The sequence below is a fragment of the Jaculus jaculus genome, chromosome 11 (assembly GCF_020740685.1).
Source record: "Jaculus jaculus isolate mJacJac1 chromosome 11, mJacJac1.mat.Y.cur, whole genome shotgun sequence".
NCBI lineage: Eukaryota > Metazoa > Chordata > Mammalia > Rodentia > Dipodidae > Jaculus > Jaculus jaculus.
In genome coordinates, this window is record NC_059112.1 from 22450203 (window position 1) to 22473514 (window position 23312).

Genomic DNA, 23312 nt, shown 5'->3' on the forward strand with positions numbered 1-23312 from the left:
CTTTGTCTCAGGCACCTCCTGGGATTTTCATCTAGAGTTTGGCTTCATGACATATAAAAGTAATGAAAAGAACTGTCGTGAAGCTGCCTGTCTCTGAGTTCTTAAAGACTGCTATTGTGTCCTCTCACGTTACTGGGAGGGTGGGCTATGAACATGTTTTGAGCAGTTTATATCTAAAGACTCGAGTGAGATTTGAGAAGGCCTCTTGGTCACAGTTACTGTAGTGAGGAATTCTGTTTTCTTACAAACCCAGTGGATACTGTTTACTTCTCCTTGGCACATTGTTGCCCAACCTGCCTTGATCACACAGTACGTAGTGTGAAGTATTCCTCCAATCACAATTGCTGCAACATTTTCTGTACTATCATTGAGGCCATACTAGATAATAGAAATGACAGGCGGCAGAAAGCCAGCCTCCCCGCGGTCACAGGGGCAAACCCCCTAAGCTCATTCAAACTGTGCACTCTCTGTAACCTGTTCATCACAGACCTCAGCCCCAGGATGAAGGTAGAGAGAGAAGTAGATAAGCTTCCACACAACGTGCCAGGTTGTGGAAGACGAAACAAAAAATTGGGAAATTCCAAAAGATGGAAACATTCTTGTCACCTGGAGGACATGGAAAGTCCGGTAGAAAGAATCTGTCTTGGTTGACTTAATTCGCCGTTTTTGAAGATAAGAAGATACTTGCATTGTGTGGGTGGGGAAAACCGGCTGAGAGATGGCTCTGTGGGCAAGAGCGCTTGCTGCTCTAGCGTGAGGGGCTGAGAAGGCCCAAGTTTGATTCCCCAGCACCCATTAGCTGTGCGTGTCTATAAGCCAGGGGCTCCTTGACTGGAAAAGTGTAGCACCCTATTGAGTGAGAGACTCCATCGCAAGGACACAGGCTAATGAGCAAGAGGAGGAGGACACGGGGGACACCCGACATTCTCTCTGACTTCCGTGCACATGGGCGCAGGGGTACACATCTGCACATACACGTGCATATGCCACACACATCACATACCCCACCACACATATTCTGTACACATACACACACCAAGTGGGGGGGACAGTGCTAACAGGGGGAATGAAGGCCAGAGAGCACAGTTGTTCCCCACTTACAAGCCCTGGGGACTAGGGAAGGAGGAGTTGGGAGGGAATGAGAGGAGCAATCAGTGTTCTCAGTAAAGTACACAGATGTTTGCTAAAGTGGCCAAGTTTTTAACCAGGAAGGGGAGAAGAAAAGATCTGGAGTTGCCATGAGAAGATGGGACTTCCTTTTCTGTGTTCCCAGAACTGAGAAGCGACATCCGTTACAGCGGAGGTTGTGACCCACAGGGCAGGCGAGGGCATCAGGATGCTCAGGTGCAGCTCTGGGCACTGGGTGGTGGGTGCTAGGCTCCCCCCGCCCCCAAGTTGCCTTCAATTCCAGAGCGTCTCAGATGTCCCGTCCATTCAGTCCACAGATGAAAGCGGGCAGAACACCCAAATACAGACTTCCTGGCATCTCGCCGTGCGGGCTTTGATCTCTTCTTTCTGATTTAGTTCCTCATTTATATATTTTCACTTTCACAAGTCACTAAGTTTAAATGTTTAAACATTTCCGTCTTCAGTAGCCAGAGAGAAAACAAAGCAGCAACTAATGCAGTAATAAATTTATCTGTAACTACAGGAGATAAGCTTCGATGCAATATGGCCATAAAGCACGGCTCCCGGGCCTCGGGGAAAATGCCGTGAGCTTTCATAAGCCAGCAGTAAATAAGGAGAAAAGATAGCATAACTCACTGCGCACCAACAACAGAACTCCTTCTGAAGGAACGCTGGAAGCTAAAATAACAGTGTTAGCAGCTTTGTTACTTCGCACCCTAGGTGGGCTGCTGAGAAATCACTGTGGCTGGTTTCTCACTCACCTCCTCAGACATCTCCTGACACCTCCGGATTTGCTGAAGATCTGTGATAGTCACCAAGGGGACCTAGGGGTACTGATGCCACAAATAGGAGAGTTCTCAGCAAATTTTAAGGTGTTAGAGAATTCCTGAGAAATGAAGGGGAGAGGGGCAAGGGCACTGCTCCCATAGCTAAATGAGGCCACTGCCCAGTGCTGGGATTTAGTTCGCTATGCTTTGTAGCTGATCTTTAAAGATATTTGAAGTCCCCCTGGGGGGGATCTTCTCAGGTTTTGTTTCAGGTTTTCAGTTCAGGAGTCAGTTGAACAATAACATACTGATTCCATATACATACATAAATTATATATACATGTATATATACATATATGTGTATGTATGTATGTATATATATATGTGTGTGTGTATGTGTGTGTATATATGTATATATATACACACATGTATATATATGCACACAGAGGCAATTTAAGTGAGGGAGGCCTTGCTTGAAAGGCTGTTGAAGTGATGGTTTATTCCCTCAGATTAGAGAGAAAAGATTGATTTATATATTCATATTCTCATTCATTGTCATTTCCCCCCCCCATTCCAAGTGATAATAAAAGGGAAATGGACTGCTACAAAGGGAATGAACTAAGAATTTATCAGTGCTGTCATTTGATCAATACGTATTTCTGAGTGATAGTTGTGGGCGCTGCACTCGTTGTTCCTCTGTCCCTGGAAGCATGGGAGCTTGGTGTCTCGGCTTCCTCTGGAGGGAGGGAGTTGTACTGTAGGGAGAGGGACGTGCACAGTCGAGCTTGTGGAGGGGCTTCGGGCAAACTTCAGCAGGCTTTGATTGTGGGAGACTCAAGCACCATTTTAAAAAGTCTAATAATAGGAGGAAAAGATGATGACATCAAAATAAAAGAGAGACTAATAGAAGGGATATGATGGAGAATGGATTTGTAAGGGGAAACTGGGGGAGGGGAAGGAATTATCATGATTTATTGCCTGTAATTATGGAAATTGTCAATAAAGAGTTGTTTAAAAAAAAAAACGTCTAGACTAAGCCAGGCATGGTGGCTCATGGCTTTAATCCCAGCACTGGGGAGGCAGAGGTAGGAGGATCACTGTGAGTTCGAGGCCACCCTGAGACTACATAGTGAATTCCAGGTCAGCCTATGCTAGAGTGAGACCCGGCCTTGAAAAAAAAAGGAAAAAGTCTAGATTTAACATGTGTCATCTGTGTGTGGGAAGCCCTGAAAAAATGTAAAGGACGCAGGGAACTTCTGTTTCAATGCCCTTTTTGGTGGCCTTGAACTCACAGCAATCCTCCTACCTCTGCTTCCCGAGTGCTGGGATTAAAGGTGTGCACCACCACGCCCGGCTCTTAAATGCCTTTTTATAGAGAGATAACATGAGGAGTAATGAGGGCGTCAGAGAAAGAATGGTGTGCCCCCCACCTTTTACCATACACTGCCTGATAATTCTCATGTTGGATTTCATTTTGTTGGATTGTATAGAGAAAGACAAACTTGACCAGAAATTTAATTCTGAGTTTTAACCGCATATTTGACCACATATTCTTCAACACACCATCATAACACTGAGATAACGGTAGTGCCTGTGTAGTTAGGGGCAGCATAAACATCTGTATGTATACATCTATACTTATAGCTCTTAAAACCATTGTATAGGGCTGGAGAGATGGCTTAGTGATTAAGGCACTTGCTGGCAATGCCTAAGGACACATGTTCAACTGTCCAGGTCCCACATAAGCCAGACGCACAAGGTGATACAAGCGTACAAGGTTGCACATGTGCTCAGGATGGCACACTCCTCTGGGTGTGGTGTCTGGAGGCCCTGGCACACAATTCTCTCGCTCTCTCACTCTCTCTGGCTCTCAGTCTCTTGCATTAAAAAAAAAAAAAAAGCCCAGTCTCTTAAGCTTGCTCTTTTTAATTTCTCATAAGTTTGATGACTTAGTTATTCATTTAATCTCACAAAATTTTTAAGGCCATCAAGGTAATCTGCTCGAGATGGTGATTAGTAAATTTCCAGGAAGAATTTTACTGGCATTTTTTAACCTCCTTTTCTTAAGTCCTCTTGTACCAAACATGTCTACTGGCAAGTATAAAAGTGAATAGCTCTGAAGTAAAATACTTGCCCTGATGTGAAATGTGAAGAGAAAATTCTGCAAAGAATTTCTGCTATATTTCAGTCTTTTTGTCACTGTCACTAATAGGGAATCGGGTCATTGTTGAGTTCCAGTTTGGGAAGTTTGATCAATCTTACTCTATAGTATAACATGGATTATCATCTGGATAAGCATTGTGCAGTTCTATAACACAGTAAGAACCACATTTGAATACAGATACAGAAACACCTTTAAAAATATCCCATGTGAAATTTTTAATTTCCTGTACTTTTGTTTCCCTTGTTATGTATGAAATGACTGAACCACATCCTTAACTTTGAATGACAATATGATAGTTACCTTTTTCATAACTAGGACCCAATATTTGATAGGAACAACTTAGGAGGAAGGATCTATATCGCTCACAGTTTCAGAGGAGTCGGTCCATCGTGGTAGAGAGGACATTGTGGAGCACCTAATGTCACCATGAAACCAGAAGCAGAGAAAAGTAGATACAGGAAAGGACCAGGATGAGATATAGCCCCAAGAATCCATACCTAGTGACCTATGTCTTCTAACTAGGCACTACCTTTATCTTACCACTTCCTGATAGTGCCACCATAGTATACATCTGTCAGAGGATCGATCCATTCACTAGGGCACAGCCCTCATGTTTTGCCTCCGGAAACATCCTGGCAGATACCCCCGGTGGCATGCTTGATTCATCTCATTGGCATGACTTACTTCATTCAACCTGACAATCAAAATTAGCCATCACAAAGAATTATGTTTCACAAATAGAAGCAAATAAGCATAAACTATTCTATATTTTAAATGTAGCATTAGTTTATTATATAAACACACATTTGCCTTATGTAAATAACTTCAGACTCGCCCTTCAGAGCAAACTCTAGTAGGAGGGGCTCTTGTTTCTAGTTTCCTTGCAGGGCCAATGTTGCTTCTTCACAATTGAGGGTATTCATAAAGGTGGATTCCTTTACATTGTAGGAAATCCAGCATAGGAAAGCGTCCTGTGAGAGATTTTGTTTGTTTGTTTGTTTGTTTTTTAAATGTACTCTCCTTGAAGAGCTAGTAAAGAAGTTCCTGACAGAAGACCGATATACCCAATCTGCTGTGTGGAAGTGAGCAAGGCTTTTTACTCTTCCTAAGAGTGAACTCTTGATTGATGAGAGGTTCTGCTTACTAGATCCATCCAGATTACCAAGCCACGCATGACAAGCTCCTACTAAAATAGTGCACTGTGAAATTATGCCAAAAATTATAGAAAGCCAACTTATAATAGCAAGAGACTGCAAATCCTGAATGTCCTCCTCCAGGTTCCCAAGAGTTAGGTCTCAATAGCATGGAGTTTCTTTCAAAAGAATACCCACGAATTACTTAAATTATATTCCCAACTTTTCTTCCCGGTTTACAACACACCAGTTCAGACTAGTTCATAAATTAGAAGTGTTGTTCTTTTTAATAAGATAATTCACTTAAAATGCTTTTGCAGTACTGTGCTTGTGTGATGAGTAATAAGCAAAGACGACAGTCATTGCAGAATAGCTGACGTGTGGTCCAGGCCCAGCAGTGCTGTGAACAGAAGTATAACTTTTCCTGATAACTTCTGTCCAGTTGCCCCCCACCACCACCCCCAAAGGGCTATTGTGAAAACTAAGTGAATGAGGGTTTGTGAGAAGAACTTGAACAATAAAAGGCACTAAAAATAACTTGAGTTGCCAATCATCTTGACAGCATCTTAGTAGAACAAAGCAAGTGAATGTCAGTGGCCGTGTTTAATATTCCAGGGAACAAGAGAGACGCTCAGTCGGCACTGCACTGCCCTCGGAGACGCTCTTCGGAAGGAGAATGATTTCGCTCTTATAATTGATGGGAAGACCCTCAAGTACGCCTTAACCTTTGGAGTCCGGCAGTATTTCCTGGATTTAGCTTTGTCATGCAAAGCTGTCATTTGCTGCAGGTAAGATCACCTTAAGGCTATCACATCTCAGCAAAAGGGACTCGATCCTGTTTTTTGATTTTGATTGTAAAGTTCCATGAAGTTATCCTGTCTAGAACTTATAAATGCTAGGTAACTTAATTTTTGATTTTAAAGTTTCATGGAGTTATATGTACCACTTACTAGTGCTAGGTAACTTAATTCGTTTACTCAGGACCAAGGTCTGCACACTGGGACAGGATTTGTTAGCAGAGTTGTTGAAAATGAATCCAGTCATAATATTGTCATTCATAATTTGAAACTACAGGTTTTCTTGACATTATGTTTGAAATTGCTCATTCCTATGTCAGGTGCGGTGACACATGACTTTAATCCCAGCTACCTAGGAAGCTGTAGTCAAAAGAGGGAAAGTTTTGGAGCTGCAGAGCTGACTTGACAGTTAAAAATGCTTCCTTGGAAAACCTGCTTCCCAAGTTCAATTCCCTAGCCATCCATGTAAAGCTGGAGAGTCATGTGTTTGCGGTGGCCCCCCACACACACACATAAAGTCTTATAAAATTGAAAGATATATGGCAAGTTTAATGCCTTGTTTGAGCAATTTACGGAGACTATGTGCCAAAATTTTAAAAGTGATCTGGTAGCCGGGCGTGGTGGCACTCGCGTTTAATCTCAGCACTTAATCCCAGCACTTGGGAGGCAGAGGTGGGAAGATCGCTGTGAGTTCAAAGCTACCCTGAGACTACAGAACAGATTCCAGGTCAGCCTAGGCTAGAGTAAGACCCTACCTCAAAAAACCAAAAAAATAAAACAAGATAATAAAAGATAGCTGGTGATGTAACTCAATAGCAGGGCACGTTGCTAGCCTGTGTAAAGTCCTGGGTTCAATCTCCAAGCCTGAAATACTGGCACTCAGGTTTCACTCAGTGGTAGAGTGAGTTCATAGCATGTGCAGTTCAATCTCTAGCACCAAAGGGGGGGGAAAAAAAAAGATTGTTTATCTGTATTTTCATCCAGGTTTACTTAGGTGAGTATCCTGTTTTTTTATTTTTTTAGTATCTTTGTTTGTATGTTTGTTTGCTTGCTAAAGAGAGAGCATATGGATGCATGCACCAGGACCTCTTGCCACTGCAGACAAACTCCAGATGCATGTATCCCTTTGTGGATCTGGCTTTACATGGATACTGAGAAATCGAACCAGCCAGCTTTGCAAGCAAGAGCTGAGCCATCACCCCAGCCCCATCCTGTTTTTACACTTAAAACATTGGTCCTGGGCTGCGGTGATGGCTCAGTACTCAAAGGCACTTTCATGCAGTACTTGGCACCACAAGTTCAGTTGCCCAGTACCCACATAAAGTTCAGTTGCCCAGTACCCACATAAAGCCAGATGCACAAAGTAGTGCATGCATCTGGAGTTCATTTATAGGGCCAGGAGGTTCCAGGATGCTCATTCTCTATCCCCCCTCCCCCTTTATATTTCTCTCTCTTCCCTTGAAAATAAAATAACTCTAGGAGATAAGTACAAAAAAAAAACCTACTTGGTTCTAATGCTAGAATTTATTTTGTAGATGATATGGTGAGAGATGTAAACTGAGTCATTTTTCTAAAATGTTGGACATTTTTCTCAGATCAATTTGTTGGCAATATAATCCCTTGCCTACTAATGCATAATATTGGTTATATCCTGAATTAAAATCTGGTTTTGAGTTAGAAAAGCTTAGTACATAAAAGAACATTTTTGTAGACCACTCTACTGCAGTATTACTTTAGTTTCTCGTCGGGAATCTTCTCCTAGTGTCCTCCTAGAGTGTGAAGAATGTTCATGATGATGGCCAGTCTCCTCTCTTCTGGTCTCTGTCAGAGCTAAGGATTTTCCTCTTTGTCATCAGCTTCTTGACTCTTACCAGCTGGTCAACCAGTCCAGCCCTTCCTCAAATGGCTTCTGTAGAATTTCTCAAAACCTACAGTTTTGCCATTTTCCTTAATAATGTTCTTTTTGCTTTCTTAATTTTTAAAAGCTATATTTACTAATAAAAGAATATTATGCTTCTTGAGCCTTTGTTGTTTGAGTTTATGAGTACAGTATTCTGTGTATAGTATTATCTCTGAATTTACAACCCATGCCTTATTGATGTTTCTTAAATTTAAATTGACATATTCTTCCTGAAACACAGTTAGGCCACAATCAGAAAATATCATGGCCGGGCGTGGTGGCGCACGCCTTTAATCCCAGCACTTGGGAGGCAGAGGTAGGAGGATCGCCATGAGTTCGAGGCCACCCTGAGACTACAGAGTTAATTCCAGGTCAGCCTGGACCAGAGTGAGACCCTACCTCAAAAAAACAAAAAAAAACCAAAAAAAAAAAAAAAAGAAAATATCATGGTCATGCATCATTTTGGCTTATAACATTTTATCATTCTCAGAGAATTAAGGGTTGCCTATTATTCCCAGGAATCTAATTATTCTAGCCATGGAATCTATTTTTCTTTTCTGTAACATATATTAATGAATATTATTACTACAGAGTCCTTGTACAACACAGTGTATAGCTGCTTAATTAATAACAATCAGGCTCTTGCTTAATCACAAAGAAACAAATAGCAATTATTTCAGCTCTCCTTTTCACTTGGGTATCTTCATGCTTAAAATCTGCACTGACAGTGACTTTTCTTGGTTTCATTCTAATATCTTTTTACACATTTTTATTCATTTGCAAGCAAGAGAGAGAGCTGGGCGTGCCAGGGCCCCTTTTCACCACAGATGAACTCCAGATGCATGCACCACTTTACGTAGGTACTGGGGAATTGAGCCCAGGCCCTCAGGCTTTGCAAGCAAGGGCCTTGAGCCATCTTTCTACTCCTCATTCTTATATCTTAAGATCTTATTTATGGTCAGCTCTGACCCTCTTCCATGAGGATAATTTTGTGCCAGGTCTGGCCATACCCTCCCTTTCTCTAGTGGGTTCCCACGGATCCACAGAAGACTGCTCAAAAGCTCACGTGTGTTCTGGCTGCTTTCCTGTTTGGAAAGAGACAGCACACCAAGAGACAGTGCTGGGAGATAAGCTGGCCGTGCCCATCATGCAGGCATCTGTGGTGTGCCAGCCACAGGCCTGGCACTTACCAAGACCAGCAAGGCTTGCTGCCTGCTCCCCTGGCCTGTGTCCGTCCTTGCACGAGGCCGAATCCCAGTTGGTCCGGCAACTGTAGGAGGCCAGTTTTCATGACGCAGTCATTTCATAATGTCGCTTCATTCTCCAAGCATTGCTTCACACAGTTCCTCCCACCGGTCTTCGGAAAGGAGAGCCACAGATCAACAACAGCAGAGGGAGAGGGAAGCTAGAAAGCAGAGCCAAGGGAGAAGAAGTATGTTCTGTGCTTGTGAAACTCTCTCATGAGATCCTTACCCGGGATGCTCGAAAGTCACCGGGGCCTCAAGGTCCTTCAGGCCCGGGGACCCTGGGAGGGGCCCCCTCGGCTGCGCACGTGCAGCTCAGCGCTGACCCCGAGCTTATAAAGATGTGTGTGGCCACTTCCTCCCCGCCTTGGTTCTGTTTTACGCATGTTTGAGGACCCTGAAGGTCCCTCTCCAGACACTGGGTTTTACTTAGAGTGTTAGGAGTTTTTGTTTTGTTTGAGTAAAATATCTCTCCTCAGATTTTTTTCTTCTAATTACCTTCATACGCGTGCTTTTCCCCGAAGAACTGTGGTTCAGCTTCCAGCTTGGCTTTGAGAACCGGCCTGAGCCGGTAATTCCAGTGCCCCTGCCGGGTTTATGACTGTGCACCTTCTTGGCCCCATGCCTCTTGCCATTTAATCCACTGGCACAGACCATCTTCTTGCCATTTTCGTACTGACCTCCAAGTGTAACTCTCATGATAATGTTTCGGTCACAGGCTGGGAATAGGTGGACAGCCAATGTGTCATTCTTGGCAATTAAGGCCCAGTGTCACTCCTCGTTTTTCTGACGGTGACAATCTCTCAGCCTCAGGAAATTCTCTGGTTCTCTTTGGGGGGGGGATTCTATTATAAGATAGATATTCCATATAATACTGCATATTATTTTATAATACAGTGCATTACTGTTTCCCAAGTTCCTTCGTGCCCACGCCAGCTTGCTCAGATTGAGACTCCTTTCCAGTCTGCTGCATGGCGGGCCACACAGGCCAGGCCAGGATGATGGAGGACCAGACCCTCCTCTCCGGTCCTCTCTCTGGCTGTGGCTCATGTGGAAGCAGCAGGGAAAGCCTTCGTGGACTAGATGCTGGCTGGCTCACTCCATCTCCAAAAGTGCATCAGCCTTTCTCTCCCCTGACATCATCAGCACCCAGGGGAGAGGGTGGTTTGTGCCGTTTGCCTAATTGTCATAGGTACAGAGATGAGCTTTTTCCCTCAAGAGCCTCTCACAGGACTAAAAGGGGCAATTGTTCTGTCACTAGTCATTGTTACCTCACTCACCACTGTTTTCTGAGGGGAATATTCAGAGACAACTAATCCACCCTCCTCCTCCGCAGCCAAAATTACTCAGGGCTTTCGAGTCCTGGTTTTGGTTTACAGAGTATAGGTTGCATGTTCAAATATATAGATATATATCTCCAAGAAGTAGAATGTCATCAGTTTTCATCAGCCTAGCAAGTACTGCTTGCTCACAGACAACATGCAGCCTTTTGTTTTAACTCTTGTGCTCTTTCTTTAATCTGCATCACCCGAGCGCCTGAGTCGGAAGCACGTATCCGGCTCTGTGGCCATGGACATAAACGTCCCTGGGTGCTGCTGCTTCTCTTTTTTCTCCTGCCAGAGTCCGCCAGTTGTTACTTGATTTTATCACAGTTGCTTTTGTGCTTCGTTTTGGTCTGAGGGTAGTATCTCAAATAGCTCAGGCTAGCCTTGAACTCCTATGTAGCCGAGGCTGGCCGTGGACTCCTGGTTCTCTCGCCTTCACCTCTGGGGTTATAGATGTGGCCATCACTCTCAGCTCAGATACTTGGACAAACAAATGAAAGTTCTGGATCAACCAGAGGCAGGAAACCTTGCTCTGGGACCTGTGGAGCTCTGTGGACACAGCGGAAATCAAGACCTATCCTGTGGTTTTAGATCCCCTCCTTCCTGACCTGTTACCAGTGCCTCGGCCCTGAGGCATTCCAGCCTGAGGAACGGGCAGACTGGCATTTTTGTCGGGGGAGTGGGGCAGTGCTTATTCTAGTTCCATACCCTCCTGGCATGTTGGGCAGGGAGGGAATAGAATGGCCCTGACCTGGGACGTGATGGGACGCTTAGAACACAGCAGCGCCAGCATTGGTCCCGGATGGGAGGGGAGGCACTCTGCGTGGAAAGGAAAGCTCCTTCTTGGGGCACCGCACAGAGCCTGGGAGCATCCGGGCTGAGGCCCGCTCCCCACCCTCGCCCTCTGGAGATGAACGCGCGCTTCCGCCGGCCTCCGCGCTGGGCGGCGCCTCCCTGCCGCTGGGATGTGCTCCGGCCTTCCCCTTCCCGCCGTCCGAGTGGGAAGGCCGCGGTGAGGCAGCGCTGTGTGTTCAGTGGTGTGTGGTTTCTGAGGTCCTCATCAGTTCACATAACCCAGCCTTTCAAAGAATTTTAAATTTTCTTTTTCTGTAGTTGTCAGTATAGTTTAAACATATTTTGAAACTTATGTTCTGTGACAGTTGGTTGAAAATTGGCTTAGAGCCTCCAGCTTTTAGACTGTCTTAGTAATCACTGTTCCTCTCCAAAATTTATGTACTCATGTCTTCTGAAAAGCAGAAAGTTAAATTGAAGTAAGCATTTTTCCCTACTTGCAACATCTCTAATAAAAGTTTAACCCCCTTTTAGGCCAGCTTCCCTGTAGTGGATAAAAAAAAAGGAAAAAAAAATCACTTGACTTCAGTGAGCATTGTCACTTGGGAGTGGCATTCCAGCCAAAACCTTTCACCTGGCTCAGATCAGTGGGGTCCTGCAAGCAGAGGTCTGAAGGGACGTTTGCATATTTTCTGCTGCAGCATGAGTCGGTTAAATAAAGAGGGGCCGGGGCCGCTTTTCTTCTTGAATCTTTGGGGGTTTTCTTTAGCTTCAGGGATTTCTCTAAGTAGTATTCTACTTAAAAGGTAGTCACATGAAGCTAAGAAATGCTCAGCAGACATTCCTTTCAATGAAAAATAAAAATAAAACTGGACACCATTGGATGCCAAGCAGATGTTTGGCTTTGAAAAGACCTGCAAACCGTTAATGAATGTCAACCCTATACTTACTTCCAAGAAAACCTGAATAAATGTTGGAAATATGGAGAGACTTTCCTTCACAGAAGTGTGACTGAAGGACATACTGAATAAATGTTATAACTTTATAAAATGCCCATATTTTGCTCTAGCATAATCGCACACTCAGGTCTGCCTATCTCCCTTGTGACTCCACCCTCCTGAGGAATGAAGGTTAAAGAAACTACACACCGCGTTATACCCAGCAGCCGCGCCAGAGAAGGGCACATTTGTCGGCGAAATGTCTAAAAGCATACAAAACAACGTGAGTGCTCAGGGTCTCCCTGTCACTCACCATTTTAGACAGTTTCGGGTATAACCAGAAGACCATCAGCCCAGGGCAGACGTACGCATTCCCACCCGCACATCAAACGCGTGTTTCACGGTTCTGATGAAGGAAAGTTGTCTTGTGCTCACAAGTGCACAGGCATGCATGCACACTCAGTAGGCTTCCATGCAGTGCACACACACCTCACGCCAACATGGCTAGCATCCCAGAAGCCCTCCCTGACCCGCGGGTTGTAACCACTCGTCTCCCATAGGTAACTGCTGCGCTAATTCCCGCCGCCAAGTTTCTTAGATCGCATCTTACTCAACGCATTCTTTCTCTGTTCTGCATTTTACGGACTTTGAATATGGACGCGTATCTCCTACAACTGCATTCAAATCCTTGAGGGAGTCCCCCCCCCGCCCCCCATGCCAGCAGTTTTAAATGACTTTCTGTCAGCTGCAAGACATGGAGCAGAGAGAGAGGAGACATCATTCTCAAAGAAAGGTGGTTTTGGGAAACGGAAGGTGTGTTAGCATCTACTGTGTAGGACAGGTTTGGGGTTGAGACAGGAGGTGGCACTATGCCTAACCGTCCTTCTCCAACAGGAAGGGGGTGACTTGGGAACAGGCATGGGGAAGACATAGCGTAAAGGGCTAGCTGGTAAGTATGTCAGGCTTTGCTAACTCTGCAGTCTCTGTCACAACTATTCAGCTCTGCCTTGCAGCAAGAAGGCAGCTGTCACGGCGGGCATGATGATGTGCTCCTATAATCCCAGCACTAGGCAGACGGAGGCAGAAGGATTATGAGTGTGAGGCCAGCCTGGTCACCATAGAGAGACCTGTCTCAAACAGAATGAACAACAGCTTAAAAAAAAAAAAAAAAGGCTCGGGACATGTAAATGAATGAGTGTGGCCATCTACAAATAAGGCTTTAAATATATAAATACAGAAACAGGCCAGGCATGGTGGTGCATGCCTTTAATCCCAGCACTAGGGAGGCAGAGGTAGGTGGATTGCTGTGAGTTCAAGGCTATCCTGAGACTACATAGTGAATTCCAGGTCAGCCTCAGCTTGAGTGAGACCCTACCTCGAAAAACAAAAAAAAAAAGAAAAGAAACAGGCTGTGGCCTGGATGAGTCTTAGTCTGCTCACTCTGATAAAGTGTCTGAAGCTTATGAAGGAATATGTGAATTGGTCCTGACAGAATTTTCCTAAAACACTGACAGGAATTAGCTTTATCCCAAGCCCTCCTGGCCTTCCAAGAGCAGTTTCCGAGTTGTTCCTTTTTTATTTGGGAAAGATGAAGCCACTCGCCCATCAGCTCTCCCCACCTGGCAAGTGCCCCTGTGTCCACGACTGCTCAAAAATGATTGACAGTCGACGGTGTCGGCCACACCATCTGGTGGTCTCATTAAACCTCTCTGTGCCTTTGCGCCCAAGAAAGCACCTCAAAATAGTGGCTGTTTTCAGAAATCATGAGGTGCCAAAGGGGCCGGGGAGACGACTCGGTGGGTAAGGTACTTGCCATTGCAAGCACGGGGACACGAGTTTGGATCCCAGTACCCACACAAAAAATGCATGTCTCTGTCATCCCAGCACTGGGATATCAGAGACTGGAAATCCCTGGGGCTGGCTGGCAGGATTGTCTTTCGGAAAGATAGACTCTCCAGTTAGCAGTTTGGAGTGTTAGCATGTGCACCCGTCCGCATGCATATTCCATATGCACTGTCAGTGTAAAAACAGTCCTTACTAGAAGTGTCACTGGAACCATTGAGACTGAAGGCAGTCACTGAAGCGAGCCGGGCGCGGTGGCGCACGCCTTTACTCCCAGCACTCGAGAAGCAGAGGTAGGGGGCTCACTGTGAGTCCAGGTAAGCCTGAGCTAGAGCGAGACCCTACCACGGAAAACCAAAAATAAATTAATTAATTAATGAATAAAGTGCGCACTGAAGAGGGCATGAGACTCTGTCAGTGAAGTGTTTGCCTCATACTTGAGCTTGATCCCCAGCACCCAAAATGCCAGGTGGCATGTGCCGCCCCTGTAATCCCGGTGCTGGGGGAGCAGGGACAGGAGGATGCCCGGGGTTTGTCGGCCAGACAATCTAGCATAATCGACGAGCTCCAGGCCAATGAGCAGTGCTGTCTCAAAGGAGGGGGCTGGTGTTCCTAGAGGTGATACCCATGGTTGTCCTGTAGCCCCCATGCACACGTGCACACCCAGACTCACACACTTTAGAAACTAAACACGTAATGTGCCCTGCAGAAAAGGAAGTCTTTCTGAAGTTGCCCCTCCTCCACCCCTCCCTGAGAAAAGCTATCTATGCGGGGGTTTTTGAAGCCTCAGCCCTTGTACTGTGAAGCCCAGAATATCAGTGGGTGCTGCGTACCTCACCCAGAGGTAGTTGACTGTTTATGTACCACATGCTAAAGAGCATTTCAGGATTTGCTGTTTGCATTCCACTAAATCAGTCCTAACGAGTTCCTAGCACAGTCCCATTTGGTACATGTGACATACATCTTGCCATATGTTAATTTCTTCTGGATTGCAAACGTTATAAATGAACCTAAGTTTCAATTCAAGAAGACTCAAGTATGAACATGTAAATTGGGGTTTTTTTGTTTTGTTTGTAACATAATTAATGTCTTGATGTGGAATAGATGTGTATTTGCAGAGAAACCCAAGGAAGTTAGTTAGTTGTAAGGAAAGTATAACACATCTTGACCTCCGAATAACCACCAGAAACAAAACTCAAGCTTAGTAATTACCAAGCTCTGGTTACTACATAAAACACCTCAGGAGAATTAAAAAATACTATGTCCTTCCATGTTTCTAATCATTTTACCTTTTTATAGGTATCCAAAAGGATTCTAGTAATTTGTCTTACTGAAGTGTGTTCAGAGTAATCACTTAAAAAAGAGTTTCTAGTATGTACATTTAAAACCATACCAATCACATAATAGTACTTTTAAGTTGGCAGAAGAAATCTTTTGGCTGCCTATCAGAGTCCCTCAAGTTATTCATTGTATGTCTGTGTATGTATATATAATTATCCATGTTCTTTTTAATTATTTATTTATCAGAGAGAGGGGGGAGGAGAGAATGGCACACCAGGCCCTCCAGCTGCTGCAAACAAACTCCAGATACATGCTGCACCATGTGCATCTGGCTTACATGGATACTGGGGAATTGAACCTGGGTCCTTAAGCTTCACAGACAAGCTCCTTAACCACTAAGCCATCTCTACAACCCCATTATCCATATTCTACTCAGATAAATGGTTCAGCTAGCTACTCCCCTTAAAAGAGTGCCAAACTAGGTAGGAGAGATGGCTGAGTAGTTAAGGTGCTTCCCTGCAAAGCTTAAGAACCCAGGTTCAATTCCCATAGCCATGGAAGCCAGATGCACAGTGACACATGAGTCTGGAGTTCGTTTGCAGTGGCTAGAGGACCTGGTATGCCCATTCTCTCTCCCTACCTGCCTCCTTCATATTCTCTCTCTCTCTCTCTCTCAAACAAATAAATGGAAATATTTTTAAAATAAATAAAAATAAAAAAGAGCCAAACAAGACTCATACAAGAGAGACCACCTCTGTTATTTCTTAAATGATAAAAACTTCCTTCGGTCTGATGTTCACAGGGCAGTGAGAGTTACCACAGCGCAAATAAGAAAAATAATGGAGAGCATGTGTGGAAACTGTAGCTGAAAAATAACTGAAAAGCACATTGCAATTGGTGCCTTCTTAGGTTATATCTCCAAGGACACCCACCTCTGTTTGTGGAGAAAAAAACTCGGGGGAAAAACAAACCTTTATGGCCCACCATGGGTACATAGTCTTTCTCCATAGAGTCTCTTACTGTTCCTAGAGAAGATGGAGCTACAGTTGGAAAAGAAAACAGCGAATAATTTCAATCTTAATGCAGACCCAGGTGGGGGAAAAAAATACACACACACACACATGAGAAAGGAAATAGTACTCCCTGATGCTTCCAAATTACACATCTGGTCACTGTTCGTACTTAGAAAGCTTAAGATTTAGATGCTCCCAGCTCTGGACATGTGGTTTGTGACAAGCCCTGGGAAGAATAAAGCTGTGTAGTTTGGTTGCTCGAGGCCATTATGGAAATTGCATGAATACAGAAGGCAAGAAAGTCAACTCTGATGAGAGGTGAGTCGCCTTTCAGGAACAGAGCAGCGGAAGGACAGTATTCTGGAGAAGTTGCATGTGGACAGAAATGTAACACGTCCTAGTTCTCTGCCCTGAAGTGAGCTCTTCTCTGCAGGTCAAGGCCAAGGCCAATTCTGCCTTGTCAAGGAGTCCAGCCTCCATCCTCTGGAATTACTAAGTACCCAGCAACCCTGTCAAGCGGCTTTACTTCAGCTTTTGTTATGCTTTGTTTGAACCCATGTAACAAGGAAGAACTACTTAAGTAGATGCCTTGACAATAGTACAGGTCGAGTATCCTTCATCCAGAGTGTTTCCAAATTTGGATTTTCAGATTTTGGAATATTTATTTATAGGAAATGAGATAGATACCTTAGAGGTGAAGCCCAGTGCAAACATGATACTCATTCCTATTTCATATTTATTCTTTCATATTTCATGTATCAGAATTTATAGAAACCTTGTATGCAGAGTAAAAGATAAGGCTAAACAGAATTTTTAGTGTGCCTGTGTTTGGTCTATGACCTCTCACATAAGGTCAGGGAGTAGAATTTTCTACCTATAATAGCATAACCATCATGTCAGCATTCGAAAAGTCTAGATTTTGTTTTGTTTTGTTTCCAAGGTAGGGGCTTGCTTTAGCCCAGGCTGACCTGGAATTTACTTTGTAGTCTCAGGGTGGCCTTGAACTCATGACGATCCTCCTTCCTCTGCCTCCCAAGTGCTGGGATTAAAGCCACATGCCACCACGCCCTGCTCAATTTTTTTTTATTTTTATATTTTTTTTAGTTATAAGTAGAGATGGAAGGAGTGGAGAGAGGAAAGAGAGGACAGACAATCCAAGGCCTCTTCCACTGCAAGCAAACTCCAGACACATGCACCACTTTGTGGATCTGGCTTTACATGGGTACTGGGAAATTGAACTCAGGCTGTCAGGCTTTGCAAGCAAGTGCCTTGAACTACTGAGCCATCTCTCCAGCCCAAGAAGTTTAGATTTTTGAAGGATTGCTGGTTTGGGATTTGAGGGTGTGGAATGTCCAAGCTGTGACTTGAGTTTCCCTAACCTGAATCTTCTCCAAGGACACTATACTTCCCCTGGGCCCTGCCACCAGCCGCTGCAGGGTCCTTTGTCTGGAGCCTGAGCTCTGTGGTGTGCACTTACACTTTTGCTTTTGTGAGTTGCCTTGGCACTTTCCAAGTCATGCTTGTTCCAAAACATGCATATTCCTCTTGGGCACCTCAAAGTAATATGCATTACTTAAATACTTGATTTTGTGTGTGGGTTTTTTGTTTGTTTGTTTGTTTGTTTGTTTGTTTGTTTGTTTGTTTGTTTTGAGGTAGGGTCTCACTCTAGCTCAGGCTGACCTGGAATTCACTTTGTAATCTCAGGGTGGCCTTGAACTCACGGCGATCCTCCTACCTCTGCCTCCCAAGTGCTGGGATTAAAGGCGTGCGCCACCATGCCCAGCTAGCATTACTTAAATGCTTTCTAAGTGACCACAATAATCTAATGGAAGCTTGTGCTGGGAAACCAAGTGTGAATGGTCTGGAAAGATTCTGAGACGCTAGAAAACTTCGCTCTTTGCTGTACAGAGGGCTGTGAGATGAGAGTCACTGCATTCTTGTCTCCATGCTAGTGAGACAGATGGCATGGGATGTGCTGCGTGAGTGAGGTTTCTTGCGGCAGAAATGTAGAATTCCAGCCAGCAGATCTCCAGGGACAGTAAGGTTCTTGCCCTGCATAACAAGCTTGAACATTCATGCTTTGAATGAAATGTTTTAAGAACATGTGTTTTAATTTTTGATTCCTCATTTCACAAACCCAGCATCTTGGTTCAGCAGCCAGTTGCTAGCCCACACTCAACCAAATGAGGGCTTCCAGTTTGTTTCATCTTCTTCGAAGCTGGAATCCAGTCTTCTGCTTGATAGGAGTAGACACCCTTGCTGGTAGTGCCTAACCATGTAGGGGGCTATTGCTCACTGCATCAGCATCTCTCTTTTTGTTCAAACAGCCATTGTTCTTTTTTTTTTTTTTAATTTTTATTTATTTATTTATTTGAGAGAGACAGACACAGAGAGAAAGACAGATACAGGAAGAGAATGGGCGCGCCAGGGCTTCCAGCCTCTGCAAACGAACTCCAGACGCGTGCGCCCCCTTGTGCAACTGGCTAACGTGGGACCTGGGGAACCGAGCCTCGAACCGGGGTCCTTAGTCTTCACAGGCAAGTGCTTAACCGCTAAGCCATCTCTCCAGCCCATCCATTGTTCTTTAAATGTTTATTTATTTTTTATTTGAGAGAGAGGGAGAGAATGGGTGTGCCATGTCCTCTAGCCAGTGTGAACAAACTCTAGACGCATGCGCCACCATGTGCATCTGGCTTATGCGGGTTCTGGGTAAACAAACCTCAGTCCTTAGGCTTCGCAGGCAAGTGCCTTAACCGCTAAGCGATCTTTCCAGCCCCAGGCATTGGTCTTAAGCATTTCTACTTGCCTTTAACTCCTAAATCAGTCATCCCCACAGAGTGGCACACAACATGCTCAGCCAACTTTAATTTAGGGGTTGTGCTAGTCACATTTCTCCAGTTCTGTGACAAAATGCCTGACAAATGTGATTTAAGGAAGGAAGGCTTATTTGGTTCACAGGACGATGGGGTGCCATCCCTCCTGGGTGGAGGTGACCCCTCCCATTGCATCCACAGTACAAAGCAGAAAGAGGAACACCGGGGCCTTTTCTCCTTTTCCCCCTTCTTCAGGTTGGGGGCTCAGCCCATGGGATGATGTCACCCATCCTTAGAAGTCTTCCCTTCCTAGTTAAACCTCTCTGGAAATGCCCAGAGGTGCATCCCTTAAGTGAGTCTAAACCCAGTCAAGTGGACAATGAAGATTAACCAACATAATTTAAAAATTGGAATTTAAAAACTACAGCAGCAAGTGGAGGAAATAGTGTCGTTGGTTGATATATTAGTCAGGGTTCTCTAGGAGAATAGAACTAATAGAATGAATCGTATTAAAAGGGAATTTATTGGATTAGTTTACGACAATCCAACAATAGCAGATTACAAGCCTGAGAGTCAAGGAACTCAATCTGGCACTGATGGCCTGGAGGCATCCTGGAGAGACTCTGCTCTTCGGTCCACGCTGGTCTTAAGTCCACGCTGATCCTCAGTCCACACTAGAAGGCAGCCAGCAGTACCAGCAGCCAGGTGAGAGGAAGGAATTCTTTTCTCCCAGAGCTTCCTTAGATAAAGCCCCCCCCCCCAAGAAGGGCCACCCACTCTGGGGGAAGGGCTCACCATGGGGGAAGGACTTCTTCCTTCCTGGAAGCAACCTCAGAGACCCACTCAAGAGGACTGTCTGTGGATTCCTAAACAGATCAAGTTGACAATACAACCATCACAGTTGTAATCACCACGCAAGAGGAGACAAACTTTACTCCCCTTCTTTCTGACACTTCTGGAAATCAGTAATCTCAATGTGCTGCAGGTTCGGTTCATGGAAAAAGTACGTCTTAGGTCCAGAGTCCACGGTGTGACTTCCTGATACATTTATACTGTGCACCCGGCAAAGGGAATCTGATAAACGCTTTTGAACGCTTCTGTCTATTCATACCCGTCTCCCATTTGCTTTTTAGGTTGCTGGTATGCATGCTCATTCAACAGCCACTGAATGTTAGCTGTAGCCCATGTTGAAAACTGTGGCCTGTGGCTGCCGGACTTAACCAGTTTATATTAATCTGTTTTAGAGAATTTTTAAAAAATATGAAAATTGCTTAAGGAAAAATGGAGACGCACTGAACCTGCCCATTAATGGCCTGAAGCTCATTCATCCCTACTGAGTTCATGGTTGTGTCATGCTACAGTATTGCCAGAGTCTGAAAGGAAATCCAAAGAAAAAAATAGAAATAATTCTCTCACCGAGCATCCATTTATCCAGCCCCAACTCTGGACCAGGCACTAAGAGGAGGAGGAAGAGGAGACCGGGTGACTTGCATGGTGTGTCTCCAGCCTGAAACCGAAACCAGAGTTCCTGTGGCTCGCCCCTTCCCCTGCACAGTGTCGCCTCCTGCAGGCACAGTGCGCCTCCTGCAGGCACAGTGCGCCTCCTGCAGGCGTAGTCTATGCAGAGTATGGGCTGCTGGGAATTTCACCCCCCACCCCAGGGAAATAATTAGGAAAATGTGCAAAGATGTGTCTGTTCTTTCAATGGTCTTCATTTTTCAAATAGAATAGCAAGTGATTTTCCAGATGTTTCAGCAGATGTTTATTAGATACCCATGGGACTTAACTTTGATAACGAATTCAGCTCTGGGCTGGGCATGGCAGCATATGCCCCTAATCTCAGCACTTACTTGGGAGTTAAGAGGCAGGAGGATCAGAAGTTCAAGGCCAGCCTTAGCCACTTGACACCTTGTTGCAAAAGAAAGAAGAAAGGGAGGGTAGGAAGGAAGGGAAGGAAGGAGGGAAAAGTAATTTAGCTGTAAGATATATTGTTTGGTCCACTAACATTTTGTGTGTTGATTTTCTGACTTTTCAATTACTGTGAATGTGCACAAGAGAAACAGGGATTTGCTGTGCAACCCAGAATCACCTGGGACTTGGCGATCCTCCTGCATCAGCTTCTCACCATCAGGCATCCGTCACCACCCCCATCTGTAATTGCTAATAGTTGGCTGGGCCGATCCATTGTTTAGTCTGCGTCTTTCTCACTCCCAGTGCAGTGTGGACAACTCATTAAGTTAATGGTGTTAATACACTCTTTTCTTGGAACCCTTCTGTCATTGCCTTGGCGTTTATTTCTCAAATGGTGCTTCGAATTCAACAGCAGATAAGGCTTTGCCGTGCGTGCCAATGTCTCTGGTCCTGGCCCACGTCTGTATGAATGGTTGCTTGGCTTCTGGTCAGGCAGGAGTTGGTAGCAGCGGAAGGAGGGAAGCATGGCCCGTGACCTCACGCTAGACATTTGCTTTGGCTGACACCCAGAGCAGTGCCTGAGGACAGGTTAAAAGGCTAGCCGGCACCCCACGCTGACTCTCGGCAACCATGCATTGTATTAAGCTTACGTGACATTACGTCAGACCAGCTTGAGCTCTTACTTTCTGGGCACTGGGCAGGATTCTGCTGGTTTTGGACTACTGTGCGGCAGCCGTTACGACTTTCTCTGACATTCTCAAGAAGTTCAGTCATCACTTGACGAGCAGTGGGATTTCTGAAGTCAAATGCCCTCCTTATGTAGTGCAATTTTCTTTTGAGGGGGGAAGTTTTGGAGGTAGGGTCTCACTCTGGCTCAGGCTGACCTGGAATTCACTACGTAATCTCAGGGCGGCCTCAAACTCACAACAGTCCTCCTACCTCTGCCTCCCGAGTGCTGGGATTAAATGGGTGCACCTCCACACCCCGCCTAGTGCGAAATATTTTATCTCCTGGATGTCATCCAGACATTTGCTTCTGGTTCTTTCATTTTGTTTTTGTTTTTGTTTTTATTATGTCATTTAAAGTGGCGATCAGGCTAGCAGAACTAAACATTGTCAAACCTTCCGTAACAAAGTCAACCCAGAGTCATTGGTTTGGATCTGTTGCTGCATTGCTTGGTTTAAGCGATGGCATCTCAACCCCCCCACCCCCCCACCCCCCGGCCCTGCAGGAAACAGAAATAATTGGTCATTTGTTCTTTTCAGGGTTTCTCCTCTGCAGAAATCTGAAGTTGTGGACATGGTCAAGAAACAAGTCAAAGTCATCACGCTTGCGATTGGAGACGGAGCCAACGACGTCAGCATGATACAGACGGCCCACGTGGGCGTGGGGATAAGCGGCAACGAAGGGCTGCAGGCCGCCAACTCCTCGGACTACTCCATAGCCCAGGTGAGAGCCGCCGCCCCGCGCCCAGCACCGCCGCCTCCGCGCAGGGCAGAGCTGATGGTCCTCCGCTCTTCTTGCAGTTCAAGTATTTGAAGAACCTGCTGATGGTTCACGGCGCCTGGAACTACAACAGGGTCTCCAAGTGTGTCCTCTACTGCTTCTACAAGAACATAGTCCTCTACATAATTGAGGTAACCGTGGCCAAGCTTAAAATCCTGTTGCTTGCGTAATCGTTCCTTAAAAATCTGCAGTGAAGACATTTTCTCACTGTTTTCATTAGTGCTTCATTCGCTTGCTTTTTTTTTTTTTTTTTTTTTTTTTTTTTTTGGTTTTTCGAGGTAGGGTCTCACTCTAGTCCAGGCTGACCTGGAATTCACTATGGAGTCTCAGGGTGGCCTTGAACCCACAGAGATCCTCCTGAGTGCTGGGATTAAAGGCATGCGCCACCACGCCCAGCTCACTCACTTACTTTTGATAACTTCTACACATGTTCAAGCCAAAAAAAAAAGGTTGCCAGCCATGGTGTTGCAGTCAGGTTCACATTGCTGGCAGAAAATCACCTGACCAAGAGCAGCTTTTGGGGAAAAATGGTTTATTTTGGCTTACAGACTCAAGGGGAAACTCCATGATGGCAGGGAAAATGATGACATGAGCAGAGGGTAGGCATCACCCCCTGGCCAACATAAGGTGGACAACAGCAACAGGAGAGTGTGCCAAACACTGACAAAGGGACACTGGCTATAAGACCCATAAGCCCGCCCCCAACAACACACTTCCTCCAGGAGGCGTAAATTCCCAAATCTCCATCAGCTCGGAAC

General features: G+C 45.2%; 1 protein-coding gene across 3 annotated transcripts in view; it reads left to right on the forward strand.

The window, feature by feature from the left end:
- Positions 1-23312, forward strand: part of Atp8a1 (ATPase phospholipid transporting 8A1) — a 233233-nt gene that overhangs the window by 153246 nt on the left and 56675 nt on the right. For all 3 annotated transcript variants that reach the window (XM_045161357.1, XM_045161360.1, XM_045161358.1), the window contains 3 exons: positions 5808-5980; positions 22314-22497; positions 22575-22685. In XM_045161357.1, coding sequence (XP_045017292.1) covers positions 5808-5980; positions 22314-22497; positions 22575-22685 — 468 coding nt within the window. The remainder of the gene's footprint in view (positions 1-5807; positions 5981-22313; positions 22498-22574; positions 22686-23312) is intronic.